General features: G+C 29.0%; 1 protein-coding gene across 3 annotated transcripts in view; it reads left to right on the top strand.

Moving 5' to 3' along the window:
* Positions 1-25,278, top strand: part of nuf (rab11 family-interacting protein nuf) — a 657,890-nt gene that overhangs the window by 374,860 nt on the left and 257,752 nt on the right. For all 3 annotated transcript variants that reach the window (XM_075368607.1, XM_075368608.1, XM_075368609.1), the window contains one exon: positions 24,259-24,400. In XM_075368607.1, coding sequence (XP_075224722.1) covers positions 24,259-24,400 — 142 coding nt within the window. The remainder of the gene's footprint in view (positions 1-24,258; positions 24,401-25,278) is intronic.

Below are 25,278 nucleotides of genomic sequence, written 5' to 3'. Positions count from 1 at the left end.
AGTTTAATGTTTTTATTATTGAAAACTTTCGTAAAAGGTTTTTAATCATTTATATTAATTTAGGATTTTAATCGTCTTTCTTTGTTGGTCAAAGATGTTTGTTTATTACTGTTAATGATAATTTATAACGCATTAAGTCTTTCGATGTCAAACGTATTAAGTCTCTTTCGATGGATTTAATTTTATCTTTAGCATTTAAGAGGACAGAAACTTATTACCTAGACTTAGCCATACAAGTTTTGATCTTTTTTAACATCTTTTACCTAATTATATGTTAAAAAGGCATATTTTTGTTATATGAATGATTTTTGTAATGATGATTTTTGAATGATGAAGTAATGTACGATTTTTGTTTATGATCCTTCAATATGTTATTTTCTATTGTTCTGAAGTAAGATTGTTTTGTTGAAAATATTCCATTTTTTGTCGATTTTTTTTTCTAAACGTTGTCAATGGTCTGGCTTATCTTTATGATAAGCCTTTAAATAAAGTGTTACACAGTTGTCTGTGTATACCAATGCATTAAAAGCTATCGTCTTACGTTGATTGAATAGGATGAAAAGAAATCTATGATGATACTTCTATCGGTGTGCGTGTTTTTTTCAATAAATATTAAAAGTGATTCTATTATCTTACAGATAATTTTGAAATTCAAAAATATAAACATTTATTTATTTAATTTCGTAGATCAATTTTTGAACAAAATTTTCAATTTAATGAAAAGTATAAAAAATAACAAGATTAATACCTACAACAGTAATGTATATCAACCCAAACTCACCAGAGTATTAAAATCTTTTTAAATTTCATTTTAACACTATGCATATATAGGAAACTCAAATGGGAAGGTAGCCATTATTGCTCTTAAATCGATTTGTTTATATAATTGTTATTAAGCTGAAATACGTTTTGTTTCATACATAAACTTAGTATCCTTACGTACTCACTCCTTTCACAAGAGTTAGTAGAACGGGTGATTCACTTTTTTTTTTTCAAAATCTCCATCGCTTCCTTGATAGTAATGTTGCGATACAATGTAGTCACATTTAAAAAAAAAAATTACCTCTAGAATATAAACACACACACACACACACACACACACACACACACACACACACACACACACACACACACACACACACACAGAGAGAGAGAGAGAGAGAGAGAGAGAGAGAGAGAGAGAGAGAGAGAGAGAGAGAGAGAGAGAGAGAGAGAGAGAGAGAGAGAGAGAGAGAGAGAGAGAGAGAGAGAGAGAGAGAGAGAGAGAGAGAGAGAGAGATTTACCACCTACTTGAATCTGCTCCAAAATGAAAATGACGTAAGCCAAACTGCAGTTAAGGAGTCGTCTACTAGCACTTCAGAAAATTCAGCTCATTGGTTAGTTTTATGGAAAATGCAAAAAATTAGGGCTGCAAAAATTCAAAGCCGATTTTTTGGCTAGAATCCAAAAAACTTATCTTTGTTGGCCAAAGAATCAAATAGCGAGGACGACGACGATATGCAGTTCTTCAAGTCATTGATCCCGTACGTTACAAAACTACCACCTATTAATAAACTTTTGTTTCGAAGTAAAATTCAAAATCCTCATAGAAGAGATAACAAAGCTTGACAGTGTTTCATCTGGTGCACCTTCACCTGATTCAAACTTCAAGCACATCACACTCAATAATGCACGAGACAACGTTGCACTTGCAACCTTTGACACAACAAGAATTTAAACAAGAAACAGGTCAACTACTATTCGCAAGGTGGACCATATTGTTACTCCACAAATCCTAAAGACATGCAATAGTTGATGTTTATTTTCAAAATTCAGTTACATTGTTATTTAATTTTCTATATAAAACTTTATTATTTTAATAAATAAATAAATAAATTTCTGGTTACTTTGTAAACTATTAAATAATTAGTTAATGTCTCAACCATACCGGCTATCATTAATAATTTTTATAGTTTAATTCTCGACTTTCTTCAGTGTAAATACCAATTACGTATTGCACTTTTAATGTTGTCATTGTCAATTTGTTGTACTTTTAATAATTATTTCAATATTGAATGAACTTATAGATTTTCATTGGAGCGTCTGTGAACTGTAGTGCTATATTAAATACTAAAAATATATTTAAAAGATGTATTACTTGAGAGTTACAGAAGACGCTCCTCGATTGAAATTGGTTGTTGGAAGTTTGTCATCTTGAGCTGAAATCCGTTTCGTATAGCATCAACTATGTAAAAAAAAGTAGTAGGTAGCATTCCTGTATATTTCTGAAACAACTCTGGCCCATTAGGGTTATTTGTGAGTTTTTTTTAAATAAATGGAACTCTCCATATAATGGCCTCTCCAAATAGACATCGTCGATCGTGTTTCTAAATTCACTTACAAATAAATAATGGTAATACGAGCTTTCATACAACATGATCTTACGGTAAGTAGACCTCGTGCGCACTATTTTAAATGTTCTTTTTAAATCGAGATGACATCGGATCGCTTTGTCGCTAGTCGCGCGCACGTAGACAGGGTCACCAAATCGCTCGCACCGCTCAGATCGCCTGCGGGATCGCGTCGCTCGCTGGCGTCGCGTCGCGTCGCCTACGTAGATTACCGCGTAACTTTACATTTTATTTTTAACTTACTTAATAAGAACTGCTGGTTCTCTGGACACAGTTTATGGACTCTGGACTCGTTTATGTAGAAGCGGGTGTTTTACGAATTCTTCATTAATTAGATAATCTCTAATACGAATTCTACATTAATTAGATCTCCAAATAGATGCTAATAAATAAATTAAGCATGAATTTATTTAAATTAAACATGGCAACATAAAAGAATGAAGGCTTAAGAAAACTATAAATGTTTTAACAAAACATAAAAACTTATAAGCTGTTGGATAGAAAATAATATAAATACATGTCTATGACATCTATCGTTTTGATTTTATTTTAATATTTTTACCACTTTAAATCGAAAAATACTTTCAAGCAGAAATTTTGATATTCATTTATTTCAACTTATGTGCACCATTCGTGTTGTAATACAAAAATACATGCAGTATTACTTTTTTGTTTAGTTTTAAAACGGGCACCTTCCTTTTGTTCTTCTAAATAGTGATTACAAGATATGTTGCAGGGTACCAAAAAAATAAAAATCAGGATTTTAATAAATACAAGAACCATACACTAAATACACCAAATACATGTCTAAAACACTGTACAGATAATAAAGTAAAGTAATAAAAAGTACTTCATTTCCTACTGGACAAAATATGTTTCAAACTTGTATAAGTAACATGAATGTTGTTAAAATTAAGGCTACAACCTGCTTGAGCCCATGAGTACAAAAAAAAATATGAGAATTTTTAATCCTCATATTCCCCAGTAAGAATTCTAAAAAGATAAAAGATTTTAATTAAATACACACGTTTAGCTAGAATATTGATTCCACACATTCTTGTTTGATAACTTTAATAAGACAGTATTTTTATGGTCCAACCAATTTCAGTTTTAATATTTTGAAAAAATAAACAATTTTGCTTTACTTATGTATATATGAATATGTTTCCCTCTTTGCAAAAGCCAAAATTTTATATCAAGGTAAGTTATAAAAATAATAAATAAACTTAATTCTTTTCAATAAAACAAAAATAAGCTTTAATATAAGATTTATTTATAGTTTATTTGTTAATAATAAATGAAACATATTTTCTCTTTTTAATCATGTAGTAAATTATGAATTAATAAAAATAATATTTTGAGGGAAACGTCCCCTCTATCCTGCTAAAATACCCCTTTTCGACGATAAGTTGGCAAGAGAAAGTGTCATCTACGGTAAGGATGCGGGTTTCCGAGCCTACCGTGTGTAGCATGTGTATGTGTAGTATCTTTGTACCTATTTCTTTATCTCCCTTCCCTACTGAAGTGCACGTCTAGCCTATCTATAATAAATTAACTATGATACAAAACTCTCGTCTTACCGCGAGCCTACTTTTTTTATAAAAATAAGTTGTATCAACGTTTCTAAAGTAAAAAGATTAATCTGCCTACCCGAGCCTATATTGTTATGTATGTACGTGTACCTGTCTACGCTAGCTAGCCTACCTACCCTCCCGCCGCCACTGTGTTCGTACACTTCATAGAAATATAATTATCTACCACTCAGTGGAAGATAATTGTGTAAAGCGGTTAATCTCCACCCGACTTATCGCGATCCTATCATGTTTCTGGCGTGATAACAGGATAAGAGAGGAGATTCCCTCGGTAAATTCAACAAAAAATCCATTCCAAATACAAGACCAATAGTGCGTATATAATCTAAATATGATTTTCAGAAATGAAAATTAACTGGTATGTTTCTATAGTAATAAATTTTATTCATCTTTATTTTGTCTTATTGTTGAAAAAATTTGTTTGATTATTTTATATCAATAAATTACAGAAGCAAAATTTAGTAGTCAGTCATACATATTTCTTTTTCAACCCTTTCATTGAACAAAAAAATAGAAAATGAAAAACCTTATTCACAAATTATCATATTCAAATTAGTGAGTAGAGAACTAACTAGGGAAAATATTAAAAAAAAATTCTTATTGGTCAATTGAGTCCTGCAACGCAAAGAACTAGGAAACGATTGAAACAGGGATACAATTTATGTTTTTACAATAAAACGGAACACTACTATTTATAATAAATTGGTTAATGCACGAAAAAATTGAGTCCAGTTAAGTTTTAGAAAACACATTTTAAAGAAAACTAAATAATTTTCCATTCTATATTATACTACGAAGAACTCATTTATACAACTTAACGTATCGTTTTACTATTACATAGCTGTTTTACTATTATAATTTAAAAAAATACTTTTTATACATTTGAAATAAAGGCTGAAAAAATAAATCAACGGAAAAAGAGATTAATTAAAAACTTGCATTCAACTGTGCAACGCCTGCAACGTCTAAACGGTAACAGCTATTGACTCCCTTACAACACTGAATCCGCTGTATAATAATAAAAATATTATGCGTTACATACGAACGCGGACTACTTTCTAATAAAATAAATCTTGTTTGTTCTTTAACTTAAATTGCTTGGTTAATTCTGACGCATAAACAGAACTCACGTAAAATTTTATTTTTTTATGTTTTGTAAAAATATAGTTTGAAAATATTAACGGCAAATATTTCTTTTTTTTTTTAAGTAAGTTCTTAAAAAACCAATGAAAAAGTAAAGTATTTAATTTGGCATATAATATGATTAGCGTTCCCTGACGCCCACAGTAATACCCTGTTAATGTGTTTATAAATAATTCTAATTAAGAAAAAAACCTGAATTTTCTGCATCCTCGTTTCATATATATATATATATATATATATAAAGTAATTAAATTTAATTAACGTCTTAAAAGTTCTATTCTATTTTGATTTTATTTATTACCTTCTTGTTTATGATTTACTGGTTTTTTTTATACATTCATTTTTCTTTTCAAATAACACTATTAGATGGTATAATAAATCACCTTTCGCTGTTTCCGTTTCTTTAATTTTCTTTGTCCCCATACTTTATTCATCCTTCGACAATGTTGTTCCTTCTCTTCTTATGTCCACTTTCTTGGAATGGTTGATTTTCCCTTGAAAAGACCTACTTTTTGAGGACTTCTTCAAAAATTGTTTTGTCTCTTTGTGTGTTTGTGTTGATTCCGCCATTTTACGTATCTTTTTTCTACTTCCTGGAAACAGGTAGGTTTGGATTTTAATTGCTTATAAAATCAAAGATCTGCTTGTTTGGTCTGTATTTATCTATTTTGGTCTTCATAGAACTGTATTCTTATTTTTCCATTACCCTTTTATAAATTTATTGTACTCGTGTGTGTGTGTGTGTGTATGTGTGTGTGTGTGTATATATATTTATATATATATATATATATATATATTTATTTATTTATTTTACATTATATATACATTTCCATATCCCACGCATAAGCTTCAAGCTTATATGGTGTTACCATCAAGAAAAAATTAGTTAAAATTTATTTTATAATATATTAAGTAAAACAGATTTATAAAGTAAATGGTATAAGAGGTTTGTAGATATTGTAATGTGTAAGCATACATGTTTATATCTATTTTTTCGAATTTTATTTTAACTTTGTGTATATTTTTGTAAAGTCGATAACTTTTAAGATTACATCGGATTTTAACCAGAATTCTAAGTGATTTTCTCTGTGGACTTGATTCCATTAGTGAGATTATTAAGATTCCCTTAATAGGCACAGTATCGAATTTGTTTAAAGTGGCCGTTAGTCCTCCTATTACCTAAAACTTTAGTTTGAAACAATTTTTGATATGACCAACCCTTACGGCAAGGGATGACCAAAACATTGTTGGAGCTGTAAGAAGATGGGGCTTGTCGTGTGCTAAACATGTGAAATTTTTTTTCACGTGCAACCATTGTCGTTTTGAGTAAATTTTAAATTTTCCTTACTATAAGGTGGAAATCTTTTTTATCCCCTACTTAGCACCGGTGAAATCTACGTCCGCTTTCCGGCGTGCCGAAACGAATTTTTTATTTTTAAACTAGCTCCCCGTCGCAGCTTCTCCCGCGCTATGTTGTAATTTTTGTTTGTGTTGTTCTCTTGTTTCCCTGGGTCGGCTCAACCATGAGAGTAACGAACACTGCGGGGGTCTTGGACAGATGGAACACTCCTCGTAAAAACACTCCTCAGCCCAGAGGAGTGTCCTCCCCATCTCTAATGAACCTCCCCGTCTACCGGCAGTACATCCGGCATGGCAGGTCGGCTCACCGGTTTCATTTGGGTACCCCGGCCAGGACTCCCGCCGCATCCACTGATACCGTTCGGTACGCCGCCACGATCCTTAAATTTATTCGTCTCTGCATGATGTCATCATCTTCACATTCCTCTTGCTGTTTAGTGCCGAAAATTTATTTACTTTTCTTCATCGACTTTCAAGGTCGTTTTTCAATAATCTCGAAATTGGTTTATTGCCATGATTACACGCACCAAAAATCAGGTTGATTTCCTCATTTATTACCGAGAAATTAAAAATATAACAGGGTTTCAAAAACAAATTCAAAAATCTATTTTAACCTTTGAAACTGGGAGTTTCCAAAAATCTAGAAATTGGGTTTTAGATGTTCATATACGTTCAATTCATTAAATTTTGTGCTTCAACCGACCTAATCTCCACTACTAAATTTTTTTTTCGTAATGGCATATTTCTAAAAACCTTTTTATAGTTATGCCAAGAATCATGGGTAATAATAATTTGGTTGCGATTGATGGGTAGTTTATCAATTTATCCCGAAAAATAAAAACCCTCTTCCTGTTTATATAATAGTATTCATTAGTACATCTACCTCATCCTTACGTAATCTTTATAAATTATTTTTTAACAATTGGATTACAATAGGTATTTTCGGATACCTATCCTAAAAAAACAAGTTTTTTTTCTCCTATCCTATTGTAAATAGGATAGGAGAAAAAAACTTTTGCAATCGTATAAACTAAGTAACGTATAAAATAATTTGGAATAACTAAGCACATAATTTGACATAAGAATAAGAAAATTTAAGTCTAGGAAGTCAGTCTTTAGAAGGTGAATCAGTAAAAATAAAATGTAGATTTAACTTTGTTTAAACAAGTACAGTTTATTTTATTAAATGTCAGTTTTTTAGTTTACGTTTTGTTTTTTTTTTAAATATCGACTTGTATAAGTAGGTGATGCCCTTCAACCGACGCGTTCTTGTTTTAAATTCACTGATGACGTGTTGTTTGGTACTTCATGAATAATTTATGCTGTACTTCTAAATTTGGCTTCCACTATGATAATTTTCCTTAGTTTATGTTTAAGGTTATTGTTCTTATTATTATTATCATCAGTCAGTGAAAGTATATTTCATTTAATTAAGGTAATTATAAATTTAAAAATACTAGTCTATTTAATTTAATTTAATACGTATTGTTTCCATGTTAATTTTCTTATTTTAATGATAATTTAAAAATACAAACCTGTTTTAAATACATTTATTTTAATTAATAATTAGTTGTAAAAAAGATTAGCAAGTAAGTGAAAGGTACAGTATATTGTTTCTAATGATACCATACTATAACGTTTGTAATATAAACCTGCATTTCCTCCCACGATATTAAATTTTTCTGCAACCATGTCCTAGTAACCCACTATGTAATTACAATTTCAGTGTTTGTAACTTCTACAACTTCGTTCGTTGAAACCAAGGATGCATATCAGATTTCATCTTTTCTATAAAGAGAAATATAAGATAGTATACCTCTTGAAAATAATAACCTGAGAAAAGAATTAAAAAATATCTTTGTTTCAATAATAAATTCCTAAGCGTAAGGTTTTAAATATTTCATTAAATTTTTTTATGATATGAAGATTAAGTCGTGATATGTTTGTTTTTTGTGCGAGGTTATTTTATCCTCTTAATAGTTCAAACCTAATCTGAACTAGTGACTGATCTGAACAGGTGACCAGGTCTGAGGAGAATATTCATTTAGAAGTATATTTTAATCAAAGGAGTAAGAAAAACTTATCCGCAGTCCTGTCTATTCGAAGAGTGTATTTCCCTTTTCTTTATAAAGTTATAATCTTTCAAGTATATTTTTATTACCATTTTTGTTCGATATATTGTGTTATCAATACATCTTTCGAATCCATGCATATAAAAACAATAAACAGATAAAAAATAATTTATGTTCAAAGTATTTATTTTTTGAGGTATATTTTCTTTGAAAACAAACGTTATTAAAAAACATATTTATGAAAAATTATTAGATTATACAAAGAAAAAAATGATGTGATATATCTATAGAAGGCTAAAAATTAGGCTTTTTCATATTCCAAATTCATAAAAGTCACGCTTTTTCAAAGTTTAGAGATAACTATTATTTACATGTTTATAGTTCAGGGTATAAAATTAAATAATCATCCTTATTTATTGAAAAAGTAACAATAGTTTTTAATTATTACTTTTTTAAAGTACGTACAAATTTAAGGTTTAATTAACAGATGATTGTTGTTTTAAATTTGGTGTCGACTTTTTAAAAAAAGAAAATTTTTTATTACTTTTTAGGTTTAATTGATTTTTTTATGAATTTTTTTTTGTTTGATTTAATCGGATTCAAATTATTTCAATACATAATTTAAAAATTACCATAAACATCTAATGAATCATTCATTACTATATAAACTTTTATTTTATTTAAATCAGAGTTTATTCTACTAAATTGAAAAATAATTTAAGAGATAATAATTATTATTTACACCGGAATTCTTTCATTTTTAATCTTTAATAGAGGAAAATAAAATTATTTTTTCATCAATTTTATCAGAGTATTATTATTCCAAACTCATCCGGTCAATATCCAGAAAGTATCACTCTGAAAACTACGTATAAATTGTAATTCTTGTATTGTCAAAACGTTACCTGCCTTACAATTGAGAAAGTTGACAGAGTAAAGTATCTTGGCATTATAGTTGATGAAAATTTCCGTTGTGGTACTCGTATAATATAAATCGAACTCGAATATACTTTAGAAAACGAAAAATATTTTATGAATAAAAGATGCTATATAATGCTTTTATTGAGTCTACACTACAATATGGAATAATAGTCTGAGTAGGGACTTACGAAAGTCATTTAAACGCTTTATTTACAATTCAAAAAGTGATTTCAAAGACAATTATAAATAAACCACAACTCTTTTCTAGTATTATTGTATTAAGCATTTCGGACACGTTCGCAGTAAGCTAATTAATGTAAAGAAATGTTTAAAAAAAGTTTAAATTAATATATAATAACTATAATTTTAGAATTAATATTTCTAATTAGTATATAATAAATGACTCTTAACATTATTTGAAGACAGCAGACACTCATCAGCAGAAACTTACTAATCTGATATCTCTTTAACTTTTTACAAAATAATAACAATAAAAATTGTGTAAAAACATAAGGTAAAACATAGTAAAAACATGGATAAGGCAACTTTGCATCGAAGTTTTTTTTAAATTATAATGTTGTTATAGTTATCATTACTTTATTGTAATTCGAAGTATTTTATTTAATTTCAATAATTGGTTATCTTTTTTTTGGTTTTAGTCTCTATTTTATTTGTTTTAGTATGAAGTTTTGTCCGGTAATATCGTTTTTAAAATCACTAAAATTAAAAGCAATGTAATTAAAAAAAAAAATCTCTTTCGAGACGCCGGAAGGCGGAGGTAGATTTCACCGGTGCTGAGTAGGGGATAAAAAATATTTCACCTTAAAGTTAAGAAAAACTTCAAATTTACTCAATACGACAATAGTTGCATGTGAAAAAAGGTTTCACATGCTTAGCATATACGACAAACCCAATCTTCTTACAATTCCAGCAATATTTTGGTCATCCCTTGCTGTAAGGTTTGGTCATATCAAAATTTGTTTCAGACAAAAGTTTTATGTAATGTTAAGAGGACTAACGGCCACTTTAAACCGATACGATACTGTGCCTATTAAGGTAGATATGGTTTTTTTTCTTCGAAACCCCACTTTCGTGGTTTGTTTTTTCCACCCCCTGGGCCAATGGTTGGTGATATCAAAAAACTTTGCTTAACGTAAGTTTTAGGCCTATATCCAAAAAAAAAAAAAATAGTAGGAACTTTAAACGGATTCAATATTTTATTTAATAAGAAAGTTATAGCAATAATTTGATTTTTCGAAAAAAACCTATTTTTACCCTCATGGTTCGATTTTGGCCGTTAAAGAACTGAGATTTTGGATCGAGTTATTTTTAGGAAACAATTTTAAAGCGATTGGCGCTAAATTATGACATTTATTGTGTCCACAAGAAAGTGAAATATATATCTATAAAATTTTGAGCTGACGGTGGTTTTGGGGTCTAGGGGATATGAAACGCGAATATATGTCGAAATTTTCCGGAAGTCGAATCATGGTATCCATTACAATAAGTAGCTTTCTTATTAAATCTACTTAATAAATAATAATCCAGGTACGGCTTTTAATTGCAACAGCATCTGCGAATAAGAATTTTATTTTATTTTTTCATGTGAAAAAGGTTTTTTAATTTTCATACTTGCAATCTATATAACTTTTTCAAATTTTTAAAGTCGTTATTAATTAGGGAAAAATTAATAATTAAATTGTTGTGTTTGTGTAGAGATATTATTTTTACTATAAAAAGGGTGTTTTGACCAAAGTTAAGGGATTGATTCAGGTTATTGCGATATTTTTCTCGCTTCATTTTTCTCTCTGCCCACCATATTATGTCTTGGAGTAAAAATTTATAACTTAAGAAGAAATAGAAATATTTTAATGAAATTAAGGTATTTTGTTCCCATCAACGTTTTCTACAAAATAAATATGTTTGAAAATTTTTATATGGCGGCTGTTTAATTTGTTAAATACTCCATAAATTTTATTTTTATTAGTTATAATTTGTATAATAAAATGCTAAATTTTTTATTGTGAGCAAAATAACGCCTTTTTTAAAATTAAAATCCGATAAATTATAAACTTCTAAAACAACACAGAAAGCTTTAAAGTGAATCGCGAAAATTCAAACAAGACCTGACAGTTTTATGTCTGTTGTAAATGCCGCCGTTTTAAAATTTTCGAAGATAAAATGCTCATATTTATTTATTTTGCAGAAGATGTTATTTTGGGTGCACGCATACTAAATTTCATTAAAATACTCAATCTGATGTTAAAATATAAAACTTTATTGAAAAAAATAAAATCATGGACAAAAGGGAAAATTATTCATTTTCCTAGTGTCTACGTCGCAATCTGTACAACTAGTGAACAAACAACAAGCAATCCCTTCACGGACCAGTGGGATCAGAAAGATATGTATGAATGTAAATGAAGTGTAGTCTTGTAGAGATATATGCTGACCATTCCTGAGACGTGTGGTCAATTGAACCCCAATCACCAGAATATAACTGTATCTACTGTCCAGTATTCAAATTCGTATAAACGCAACTAACTTTAACTATGATTCGAACCTCAGATCACTGGTGCCAAAAGTCAGCTGTTAAAAACTGATTTGTAACGAGTTAACCACTACAACAGCCAGATGGGTAAAGGGAAAATGAATTGAAAAAGGGCATTTGTCCACGCGAATATTTGTTTATTTTTATTTCCTGAATAATCCCCGTAATTCATCTCCTGTAACACTTTATGTAAGTAAAAAATTGTAATTTTTGTAACGTGGACCTTAAATTTTAAATAACAAGAAAGAAATTTTGATATTTTATAGACTTGATATATATTAATGTATTACATAAGTAGTCTAATCTATTTTATTTAGCGTAATAATGTAATTGTTTAGAAAAATAAAATGGAATATAAAATTACTTTGTTCTGTTTTTTTATCATCTCATAACTCAATTTTAAAAAAAAATAAAATAAAAATATTAGTGAGTTTTAAATAAGAATATTGCTAAAGTTAGGCCAAATAAGTGTTTATTTTAATTTTTACGCCATTTCTGTACTGGAATGTTGCCCGGGGTGGGATCAGTGCTCTCACATAAATTGTTGGCACTAAAATCATTTCTACTGTCTCTCCAAAAATATCACTTTAAGTTACACCTATATATGCTTCATGCATGTAGTTCTATTTAAGAAATTTCATTAAAATTGTTTGCAATAAAACATTATACAATTTTCTTTCTTTTCGCATTAATCCTTTATGCGGTGTCTTTAATCCCTCTATTCTAGATAAGTAAGTATGTTCACAGACTTTTCGAAGAAAAATAACCTATTACTTTCGATCGCAAGTTTGATTGAGCGGTGAAATTGAATTTCCTTTGCATTTTAAGGGATGAGAAGTACGAAAATACTAATCACTTAAAATGTAATTTCCTTACATATGCTTGTGACAATGTTATGAAGATTAGTTGAGTCGTTCTTGTGTTACGCACAATTTAAAATCGATAGTAGATAACATAACCTCAATTTTAGATAACGTTGACTTTGTGTAGATGTATTTTTCATACGCGCGCTTAAGCAGTGAGTCACAATGGTGTAGGGTCTACTCGTTAATCGAACGTAATCGTATGTAGTGCGTTGTACTCTGAAAATTAGTACGTTTCTGACTGCTAAATAGGGAGGCCGTCGGAAACAAAAAGTTGGTATTCTTGCGCGGAACTGCATAAGAGTTTTTTTAATTTACTTAATTTTTTACCATCATTGTAATCACAGAAACCTGGTTACTAAAAAGTGAAGGGTTTGATTAGTTGATAACGAACACTGAAATATAGAAATACTGGAATGGGCACTAGCGTTAGAAATCCGTGCCAACAAAGATAGCTGATTTAGATGTATACCTCTCTTTGTCTACAGTCCGTTCAAAAAGTTTGTGACAATCTCTCTCATCACAGTTCACAAGTTATCTTTCATAATTCAAGTTATTGTAGAAAGTTTTTATAAAAAACATTTATGATACAATGATTAACTCAACATTTATTTAATATTGATAAGAATTGAAATTTTTCTATTAATTAAATAGAATTAATGAGATTTTATCACTTAATATTAACTTCTAAATAAGCAACCAAAATAAATAGTTTTAAGGAATCACTTTCTGAAGGGACGGTACGTTAGGTACAATGCGCATGCGCTGCACTGTGCGACAATGAAAACTATACCTCTAAAGACCTGTATCTGTCTCACGTTCGTTTTCCGCTCACGTTGAACATAGACAGTGCCCATTCCAGTATATCTATATTTCAGTGATAACGAATTAAGCCATTTCTTTGTATCTTTTTTTAAATTCGTGAAATACATTACGTTCTAAAAAAAATAAACATCTAGATATAAAACACGTTATTACCATATTTTTATTGCAGGAGGTTTAAAAATTCAATTTAGGTTTTAGTTTTGTTCATTGTAGATCTAAGAGTTTATCTTATCTAAGTTTACTAGTTAACACCTACTAGATTCATTTCTTTCATTGATTCATTCATAAATAAGCAGATATACACACACGCGCGCGCGCGTGTGTGTATAAACGAGTAACATGAGTATGAGTGAGACACAGTGAAAGGTATAACATTCCAGGTGTAACGTAAAATGAGAATTGAATTGATGGTTGGTAGCATTGTAAAGAATAAAACAGAAATAAAGGATCCAGGATGTCCGGTATTCTGATTCTCCTGGTTTTCCTGGTTGCCTGAGGGGGCGTATATATTTTATCATTATCATTAAGTTAACACGCCCATTTCATTACTAGACTATATAAAACGATCGTGTTGCATACATCTGTTATAAACGTACGTATTTATATCAGTGTATTGTTTTTTTTTTTTTAATATTGGGTTAATTATTATACATCTTTCTTTTATTTTCGAATTACAATTAGGTCAACATTTTTTTTTTTGTTGGTTGATGCCTACTTCCGACAGTTATTTAAATACATCTGTACCTTAAAAAAAGGGGTATATTGTATTAAATTATCGCGTATTCTCGTTTAGATAATTACAGATGGATGATCTTAAGAATTTGTGGTATTTAATACAGAACGAACCGAGTGCAGCTTGAGCAGGTTCGTAGAATAAAATGACGATGAATTTTGTTAAAGATACAGCTGAGTTCAACGGTTTTAGTAAAAAGACCGTAAAAAGAATTGATAACTTACTGAAAAAAATCGAAAAAACACAAATGCAAAAAATAATATTACCTCAGAACAAGTATATAGAAAATCGGATAAAAGCATAGATAAAAATTACACAGTGCCCTCCGTATCTTAATAAATTGAATCTTTTTTTTTGTTTTTTGTAAATCATATCTTTAACGTTACCATATCTAAGTCTAAAAAAATTGGTTTCTGCCTTCCGTAACACTCAATATGAAATTAATTTTTCAGAAGAGTCGGAATAAATTGATTTTAAAAATTCCAATTTAGGATACTTGTAAACTGCAACATTAAAACTTAAATAAAAATAGAATTTGGCTTATAAATATGACTAGGTAAATCAGATGTTTCGTAACATTACATGGAAACTTTTAACAAAAATTTAATACAATAGATAGTTTAAAAAAATATATACGATAAATAAAAATCAAATAGTTGGAAAATTTACTTAACTATAGTGGACCAATTTTCAATAGCTTGTTTAAAATATAAAATTCTTTTTATAAATGTTTCCAATCTTAAGAATATTATTTCCTCTTTTAAAATGTTATTCATTTGTCGGGATATCTGTTTGGTTTATTTAAGGTCCATGGTATTTTTTTTAATAAAGACGCCATGGTGTTAAACCAACCAAATTAAAAAAGCACGCATTGAATGATAGTAGGGGAGCAGCTCTGAATTGTACATCTAAATAATTTAGTTGTTTTTTAAATTAAATTTAACTTTTTATGTTAGGATTACCTAAAGCAATATTTAATTATTTTTTATTCTTCTTATGAAATCCCGGCTAAAAATATTTATTTTATAATCATTTCATAAATTCTGTTTATTTTTCAATAATAATATTTTTTTTATAAATCTCTTTACGTATTTGTTTTTAATTTTAAAGTATTATTTAAAATTAAAATAACTGTCAAGGTTTAGATTTTATTTTAATATATTTATCATCCAAATTAGTCAGAGACTGTTTAAAATTAAAATAACCGTCAAGGTTTAGATTTTATTTTAATATATTTATCATCTATTTAATTTAAACTAATTGTTTGTAATCCATTAGTTTTCATTCTCTCATGAATCGATTATTCTTTATCAATCTAATGTGTTTAGGTTTGAAACAAATTTAATTATACATCTGAATCATTGCAATTAGGTATGTGTTCGAAAAGGTCATTAATGTAATGATAATGCTGTTAATAATCTTTTTCATAGTCATTAAGAACGATCTAGATAGTCTTTCAATTATACGCAACAGCAGTAGTATATATTTTTTATTTATTAAATTAAAATATTTATGTTAGGTTCGGTGTTAAAACTTTTCCTGTGATCTGTAAGACGATCCGGTGTATAAATTTATTTTAAAGAACGTTCTGTTGTATTAACCCTGCAGTGGTTCTACGACGATGCTTTAATGTGGGTTTTATTTATTTTTTTTTTTTTATAAAATGCGTTGCCACCTTTTATACCTTTACAAATTGTGTATTTATTTATAAATTGTAATTGTAATGTAGTATTCCATCTCCTTATGTATGTTCTATTTAACTAACTGGTTTATTATACCGTACCCGTCATGTTACATTTCTGGTATTATGATATGATATACTCGGTCGGACGGACTGCTGGATTGAGTGTTCTTGTAGCTAATTTGTTTTCTGCATGTGTACATTGTGTATTTTTTAATAAAATAATTACAGGCATAAGTTTTATGGGAAGCTAATTCTACTTGGATAATTTTTTTTTTCAAACTAAAGCTTTTATTTTTTCTCTAGTACTATTGATGACACACATAATTGCATAATATGCAGTTTGTGAATCATTACAAAGCACAAACGTGACGTGTTTACAAAACATTCTTAAGTCATCTTTGGGATCATCTTCGAGTGAAAAACCTTTTATAATAAACGCTTTATTATAAAATTTTCATCAGTCGTCATTTTCATTGTTACAAAACTTTGAATTTCAAATTACTTATCAAAATCATAGATAAGAACACAGAAAAAAGTTATTTTATCCAGTATTTCATAAAAATAATATATTTTCTAAATTATTTCTTTTAAAACCGAGCCCTGAAGAAATAAGTTCGAAAACTATGAGAAATCATAAAAAATTAATAACTAAGAACTATTCGGTAGTACTCCATATAGGGAGTTCTCCTCCGAGTAATATGACGATAAAAGAGATAGATCTGATGATTAGGAAGATTATACGGAAGAAAATATCATTCACCAGCTACCAGTTTATGAATTAAGCTGAATTACTACCGGATGAAACGGACGACTTTTACAGAATGTATTTTCGATACCTCAAACACCTTATTTTAAAAAGTTATTAGGGAAATAATTATTTATTCCATATAAGTTCAAATTAAAATTATCTGGAATAACAATAGACATCCACGAGGAAATATGGGCTGCATCAAGTAAGGTTGTGTTGGATTGACAAGAAAAAATATAGAGCTATTAATAGGTCATGTTACTGTTAAAACATAAACCGGATATATTGAGGAAAACCGTAGTTGAATCTTACAGCTGTCTTCTTTTCCGGTTACGTGATTATATTTTATAAAACTTGTTTATCATAATATTTTTAAGAAAAATTCTATTTTCGTATAACTTGTTAATAAAACTAAAAAAAATTCATACAAAAGAATTATAGGAGTCGCAATGAATCTTGAAGCTTGAACTACGACTACTGGTACGGTGCCTATTATCCAAACTGAAAAATATTCAGTTTGGTTTTCACGCGCAGAAGCAAATTGCTTTCATGTAAATACAAATTATTATTTTATGTTACTGGATTACTTTTAAACAGTTTTAAAATATTTAAATATATATATACTCGTATTTTATATGTAACCCATGCCTGGAAATTTGCTCAGGTATGTCATTTTCACATGCTACAAAATTGTCATTTAATCAGATCCTCTGAAACAATATACCTAACGGTGATCTCGAAAGCAAAAGAAAAGTCCAATGAGTGACAAAAAATTAAAAGCGGTTGCTAGAAAAATTAGCCGAAGATTGATTTCCATATAGTACCATTTTATGTGTAGGCCAACTACTGTACAACTCCCAGCTTCACATTGGTGCTTCTATATGTCTTGTCACGTTTACCATTTTGAAAAATGGATAATAACATATTTTTTTCACAGAAAATGGTCGGATATTATTAAAATAATTTCAGTGAACCAATTAAATTTGATAAAGCTTATATTTATATATTTATATTTATATATATATATAAGCTAGATAAGCTTATATATACGTTGAGATACTTCCAATACTTACAAAACAACTTACGAAGGCCCATTCACTGTTAGGTAATGAAGCAAATGTTATGCTAAAAGGATACCAGAACGATTCGAAGTGCGGCTGTCACTGCCGGGGCATCAAGCATCAAGATTAGTTGCGCCACCTGTACAATCATGTAAAAATCATGTGAAAAATTATTTTAGGAAAGCAGTTTAATCGTTTCAGAGTTGTGACAGCTGCTAAGTAAGTTCAACACGTATTATTTTCTAAGAACTTGTTTAGCTATCGTTAAGTTATAGTTTTTTTTTATAGTGTATGAAAATGTCATGCCTAACCGCGATTCGTACCCGGGACCTCCGGATGAAAGGCCTAGGCACTACCACCCGCGTCATAGAAGTAGTCATCTTTAAGTTATGTTAGACGTATGACTACGAACTAGCTTCTTTATATTAATAGTATATCAAATAACGGGTGATCGTAAAGTTGCTCAACCCAAATGAGAACAAATTGTTTTTTAGAAAGCCTTTTTATTAATTTAAAAAATAATATTAACATTTACAAAAGTATTACTTACAAGTATTGGAAATGTTCACCATGATTTTCAATGCATGCATCAACGCGTTTTTTTTTACAATGTATGCAAAACTATATAACAGTGCTGCTTTTTCAGTGTTGCAGCAGTGATATTTGATATATAGTCCTCAATATTTTTTTAAGTTCATCAAGTGTATGCGGGTTGTTTGAGTACACATTTTTGTTTGTTTCGTAAATATCTCGATATCGGCGCCACCTAGCGGGTATAGATTTGCAAAAATTTTTCTTTTCACGTAACTAATATGTATTCTGAATATGAGCCAAATTAGACCATAAACAAAATTTTTCGAAATATCTAAACCCCAGCGCCACCTAGCGGATCCAACTTAATTCAGAAACCTTCACGGGCGTGCTCATAACAACTCCAAAGTTTCATCGCAATCAGATGAATAGTGTAGGAACGCAAACGGGACAAACAAACAAACATCCATTTTTATATAGATTAAAATGTAAATAAAAAAATTATAAAATTTTTAGTTTTATCACTTTATTTATCTTTTGCATATTTTTTGAGCAAATTTATTTACAAATAAATATACATAACAAATAGTCGGTCTTTTTTTATATATTATGCTTAACATTAAATATATTAATAATTAACAGTTCATGTACGTAAAACTGTAATAATATGTTTCAAGATCACAAAAACCATCAAATGTAATTTTTGGTCACGAAATGTAAGCAAATAATTTAAGATATTGTAGTAAGTTTTAAGATATAACTTGAGAGAATAATATACTTTTTAAATACATTTCAATTTTTTTATAAGCACATTTATAAACTTTTTATCACAAGTACATTAGTTTTTTTTTTCTCCACCTAACCACACTATTATGGTGAGACAGTCGCCTTCCTACTACAGTTATTTACATTTAACATTAGGTTTAATTTCAGTAATTTTTTTTTTGATTCCTTTCTTTGTACGAATTCATGATGACATCGTCTTTTATTTATTAATTTTTTAAAAGGATTGTTTTTTATTGTCGAAAAAAAAACATTTTTTTGACAAAACAAATATTTTAATTATTCATTGGCATTAAATTCGAATGTTATATTTACTACAAATAAAGAAAATAGTGAAAAAAAATTTCGGTTTAAAGGAAAAAGTTCTTTAATATAAAAATCCACAATCCGTGATATTTCGTAAAAAAAATCCGAGAAACATAATCCACATAAAATATTCTCAGAAGAATAAAGAAATCCATGACTTGATTTTGGTAGTCTTTGTGAGAGACACTCAAAATCTTCCGTCATATTGAAATTTACATTCTGTACTCATTCACAAAAGTGGATTTGTACTGCCTTCTTAAATTCCTACAGGTGTAATTTCAATACCTTTATATATAACATAACTTTTCTTACAGATTTTCTTTCAGCAAATTTATTTATTGAATGCTATATTTTCATTCATTATACTGATTCGTAAACTGAAACGACAAAACACCGTGTATAACGACCCCCACTAGATAGCATATGGACAAAGAACAGTCATGCAATGGCCAGTTGGCAGTTAGTCTCCTTTTAACGAAATTGCCACCCGTGAGTTTTTAGAACAAAAATTTCTTTCTGCTATATCTCAATATATGAGTTGACGCACAGTCCCTTCCAACAGATATTCTGTTTAACACATGGAACCTTTCTACGACAAAAAAATAAAAATTATAATTTTGGCACTTAAACCAAAAACCAGACCTCAATTTTATTACAAAGGAATTTTTACATTTAATATTTTTTTGCTTATTAAAAATTCGATAGTATGCTATGTTCTGCGTTTTATAAAAAGTCATGAATTCCATACTTTAAAACTTATGATCATCAGTGTCCTTTAAGATGAAGTATTTCACCCTAATTTGTATAAAGTACAACACGAATTATTAGCCCGCAATAGGATTGTCTTGGAATACTGATATATAATGATAAATTCAGCTCGGTGAAATAGGCAACAAGAAATCATTTTTCACTTCAATCTTTCTAATATGCCTTTTATCGGTTATTTTTGTTTCTGAGTAGGTTTATATCATTTCGTGATTCTACTTTTATCATGTTAAGTCTCCCAAAATTATCATGGTTGAGCTACGAAGTGACCAAAAGAAGGAGTACAAAATCGCTGAAAGCGTCTCAGTTTATTAAAGAAAATTAATCTTTGTTAAAAAAAGGAAATTTTATAATGTTAATAAACACTACTGAATTTAACTTTTAAACTATTGTCTACTTGCAATAATTTAAAAGGTTTAAAATGTTTTCCTTGTTTAATTCGAATATTACATAAAAGTTCCAGTAATTTATTTTTTAGTCGTTAGAGTTGGTCGTTTGAACATACAAAAATATTTTTTCCCTACTGTTCAGAAAAGATTCTTTTTTTGATCTTAAGTTGAATAATGTTTACATAGTTTTTAGGTTGTAAGTGCACCAATCATAATTAATTTCATATAAATAAGTAGCTTTATAAAAAACGACTTTAATCAACACAAGATTCCGTATTAGAGTAAAACTTTCCTTAATAATATATATTTCAAAAATTGTATTTTAATTAGCATTCGTTATAAATATACCGGCTGCAGACGACTTATCTGATGTCAGAACCTGACATCTAACAGTTTTAATATAATTTTTTTCCTTTTTTTAGCTTTATTAAAAATCTTTTTTCTTGTATCTGTATTTTGTTTTTTTTCTTTTTTTTTTCTCCAATGAAATTGTAATTAATTTTTGTTTGACAATATTATTATAATTTTAATTTGGTTCATTTTTTTTTAAAGGTCTTTGTGCCGTAAGCGTGACTTTACGAACCCGTTTTTTTAAATCTTTGTGAGCGTAATACAGTATAATTAAATTACTTACTACTTATTTCTGTCTTTTATGAAAATTAATAATAATTTAATTACTAAAATAAATTATATTTTAATTTTTGTTAAAGCTCTTTATTAATTTATAAGTAAATGAATTTTTTTATTATTATTATTATTATTATAACGACACAGCAACTTTACAATCTGTTCAAAATGATAATTGAACAACAAGTAAATAAGATGTATTTGAACTAACATTAAGTTGCCACAGACCCAGCGAGCGACTTGTGACTTAATAATGAAATAGAAGACCACTCCGTATGGCCAGACCATAAAGTCACCTAATTGAAACGACAAGGCAAACCAAGAATATTGTTCCTCAGCAATCTTGAAAAATCACTGACCGTGTTATCTAATAAATTGCCCGCCAAATAATTCGAGTACCAATCCAAACGATTTTGATAACGTAGGCTGACCTGAGAGATTTCCTATCGAACGGTTCGCAACTGAAGATCATTAAATATAAGGCTATTACTTATGTACCAGGGTATTTTGAGCAATTTACGCAGTGTTTTTGTTTGGTAGCGTTCAAGTATGTGAATACTGGAGTTACACGCTATACCCCACAACTCAAGCCCGTAATTCTAAACAGGCTTCAAAACGGATTTATATATCAATAATTTACTTTTTGCTGAAAGCCGAGATCTGTGTCTTATCAGCCAGTACATGTCCTAACAGCTAGAACGTTTAAACTTGAGATCCACCTGTTTTCGCTTAGAAGTGATATGTTTCGCCCAAGTAAGCCATCGATCAAGATGAAAACCCAAATATTTACTGTCTTGAGATCTCGGAATCGGAATATTGAAGATAGAAACAGGAGGACAGTGTTCCTTACGAAGGGTGAACGTGACGTGCTTTGATTTTGTTTCGTTTATTTTTATTTTCCAACATGTAAGCCACGATTCGAGGAGAGTGATATAATCTTGAATTATATCGTTCCGAGACGTTGCAGTCGGATTTTCGTGGACAGCAAGAATTGCAGTATCGTTAGCAAATGTTACAACTGTGATATCTGCCGTAATTGGCAAGTCAGACGTAAACAAAACATATAAGATGGATCCGAGAACCCTTCCTTGAGGTACCCCTGATTGTACAAAGAATAAATCCGTCAAAACCTCTCCAAGTTTAACTTGAAAACACCTGTATTCTAGGTAAGATTTTAGTACAAATAGAAAACATGCGGTAAAACCTTTTTCATTTTATAGAGCAATTATACCTCGTCAAAAGCCTGAGTGACATCGATGAAAACCACTGAACAGTACTGTTTCTCGTCCAGAGCATGATTTAAAACGTTAACAGTCCTGTTTGCTTGCTCCACAGGAGCATGTTGCTCCCTAAACCCAAATTGGTGAGCCGGAATGTGATTGTCCACGAACCGCTTCAGTCTTTTCAAAGATCTTGGAGAGCACAGTAAGCAGGCTGACAGGCCTATAAGATGTTACATTTGTGGGGTGAAAAATGAAAATAAAAAACTAATTAATTAATGAGTTAAAAAGACATAATTTTTTTATCCCGTTCAATAAAGTGCTTTACATTCAATAATTTAATATATTTGGAATAAAATACAATTCGTCGTTGTTTGTTTTCAATATACACTTCCATCTTCGACTGGATTTATATTTGTCAGTTAAATTTAAATCTCCGCTTACTCTATTCGAGAGTATTATCCTATGTGACTTCGGATGTGAATGGATTTGATTTTTTTATATACATTATTGATATTCTGTCTGGTTTTGTATTGCTGAAATAAATTTTCAATTTATAAATTGATGTAAACGCCTGCTATTGGAATACATCCTCTTTAAGTCTGTTTAAACTAGTATGTCAAATATAAAAATTTAATTCAGGTAAACATATCCAGTTTATTTCGATGCTAACATTAGTTTTATAGTATTTACGAACGTCTATATCTCTTCTATTTGTTATTATTATTATTTTTAATTATGATCATTATTTTTTATACATTTTTAAGTAAGTTAATATTTTTATCTTTTTTTGGTGCACATAAAGATGTAAAATGCAACTTTTTATTTTCATATGGGGCCGAAACTTGATTTATGGTTTAGAATTCGGTATAAGAATATTTGGATAATTTATCCAAGTTATAGCTGCAAATTCCCAACACTTTTTCTACTCCAACTTATATATTTAAAGTATTGTTCTATGAAAACGTTAATAACGAAGCACTATTGTTCCATGTTATTTATTACAAATTTTATTTCATAATATAATCTCTGGTTTATGTAATGTATATAGGTCCATGTAGAACGATTTATGCCCCCATAACGACTTTCGGGTCTGTCTGCTTTAAATCACTAGATTTTTATTTTCATTTCCTTATTTTATTTCCTACTTTCTAAATATTGTTACAGTGCACCCTCATATTACGCGGGTGTTACGTTCCGAAAAATTTCCGCGTATAATGAAATCGCATAAATTTAGACTCGCGTTTAATACAGAAATACAGGTTAGGTTCTTGTTAAGTTATACAGTAAACGATATACGTAAATTACTGTACTCAGAAAACTGTGTACTTTATTTTACTATTTTATTATTAACAGTATCATTGTATGTATTTAAAAATAAAAATAAAAATTAACTTAAAGTAACATCATTTAACATTTATCATTGAGTTTTTTTTTTATAAAAGAGCAAAATAATTTGTTCCTCCCTACCTTAGTAATTAAATTCATTAAACATAGATTTTATATTATTTTTCCATGTTTGAAACCTTTTTCGGAATATTTAATCGTTTCCATGATCATTGTTCTGTTTAACGTAATTACACTGTGATTTTATTATAATTATAATTATAATTATTTTTTTTTTATTTGAAATGTATGTGATACAAATAATAAAAGAATATATTTATGTAATGTTCTTTAATTTTTGTTTGTAGGATCGAGTACGATGATGGCGCCCAGCGTCGATCAACGCGATCTAGCGGCCACTGGTACAAATAATGCAGCAACCTTCACCGTATCACCACCTGATGATGTCACGCTTAGTAGCGGTGCTGAGTCAAATGGCAAAGAAAATAGGTCAGTAATAAGTACAATGGAATGTTAGTGAAATTTCCATATTGTTGATTCAATGTAGTATTCTATTTTTATTTATAGACTGTTGTTAAAATATTTGACAACAAATGTTTTTTTTAACAAAATTATTTTATTTAAATATCAGTGCGGTAAAGAAATTTAGAATATTAAAATGACATTTAATTTTATGTTATGTTTTCTAAATTTGAGAATATTTCATAAATATTTCTTAAATGTCTTAATAGGTTGGTAATTTACTCATATAAAAATGGGATTTTAATATTTATTTATTGTTTTAACTATTATACTTAACTTTAGTTTCACGTATTAGTTTGAAATATAACTTTTTTGCTGTTAATAAGGTATTTTTAAAGGCACCTGAATATTAATCATTCTGACTAAAATCAACTAATTTTTTATAGACAGTTTTTTGTTCTCATTATTTATTTATTGACAAAAATTCGTTACTTTCAGATAATTTATGTAGCTCTTTTTTCTTTCGTCATTATAAATATTTAAAAAAAAAAGTTATTTTAACATTTAATAAATGAAGAAAAATGAGCTTAATTACACTTACAAAATTATTTTAATACTTTTAATTTATATACTAAATTAGGCTAAATATCAGTTAAATAAACAAATTTTAGTTTAAGATATTTTTACTAATGCGAAATTATCTATTGTGTTATCTCTATCTATCTTCTTACCAACACGAAATTAATTTATAATCTTATCTCAAGCACATATCATAGGTACTAAAAACCATAGTTAGACGTCATCTCTACTAATATAGTATTCCATAATAGTAAGCATATTACTAGGGCCGTTCGGAAAGTACTCAGCCTGGCACAAAGATGGCGCAAGTATTATCTAATGACTAT

The sequence above is a fragment of the Lycorma delicatula genome, chromosome 6 (assembly GCF_047948215.1).
Source record: "Lycorma delicatula isolate Av1 chromosome 6, ASM4794821v1, whole genome shotgun sequence".
Taxonomy (NCBI): domain Eukaryota; kingdom Metazoa; phylum Arthropoda; class Insecta; order Hemiptera; family Fulgoridae; genus Lycorma; species Lycorma delicatula.
Note: the sequence above shows the minus strand (reverse complement) of the source record. Positions and strands in the feature narration are given on the sequence as shown.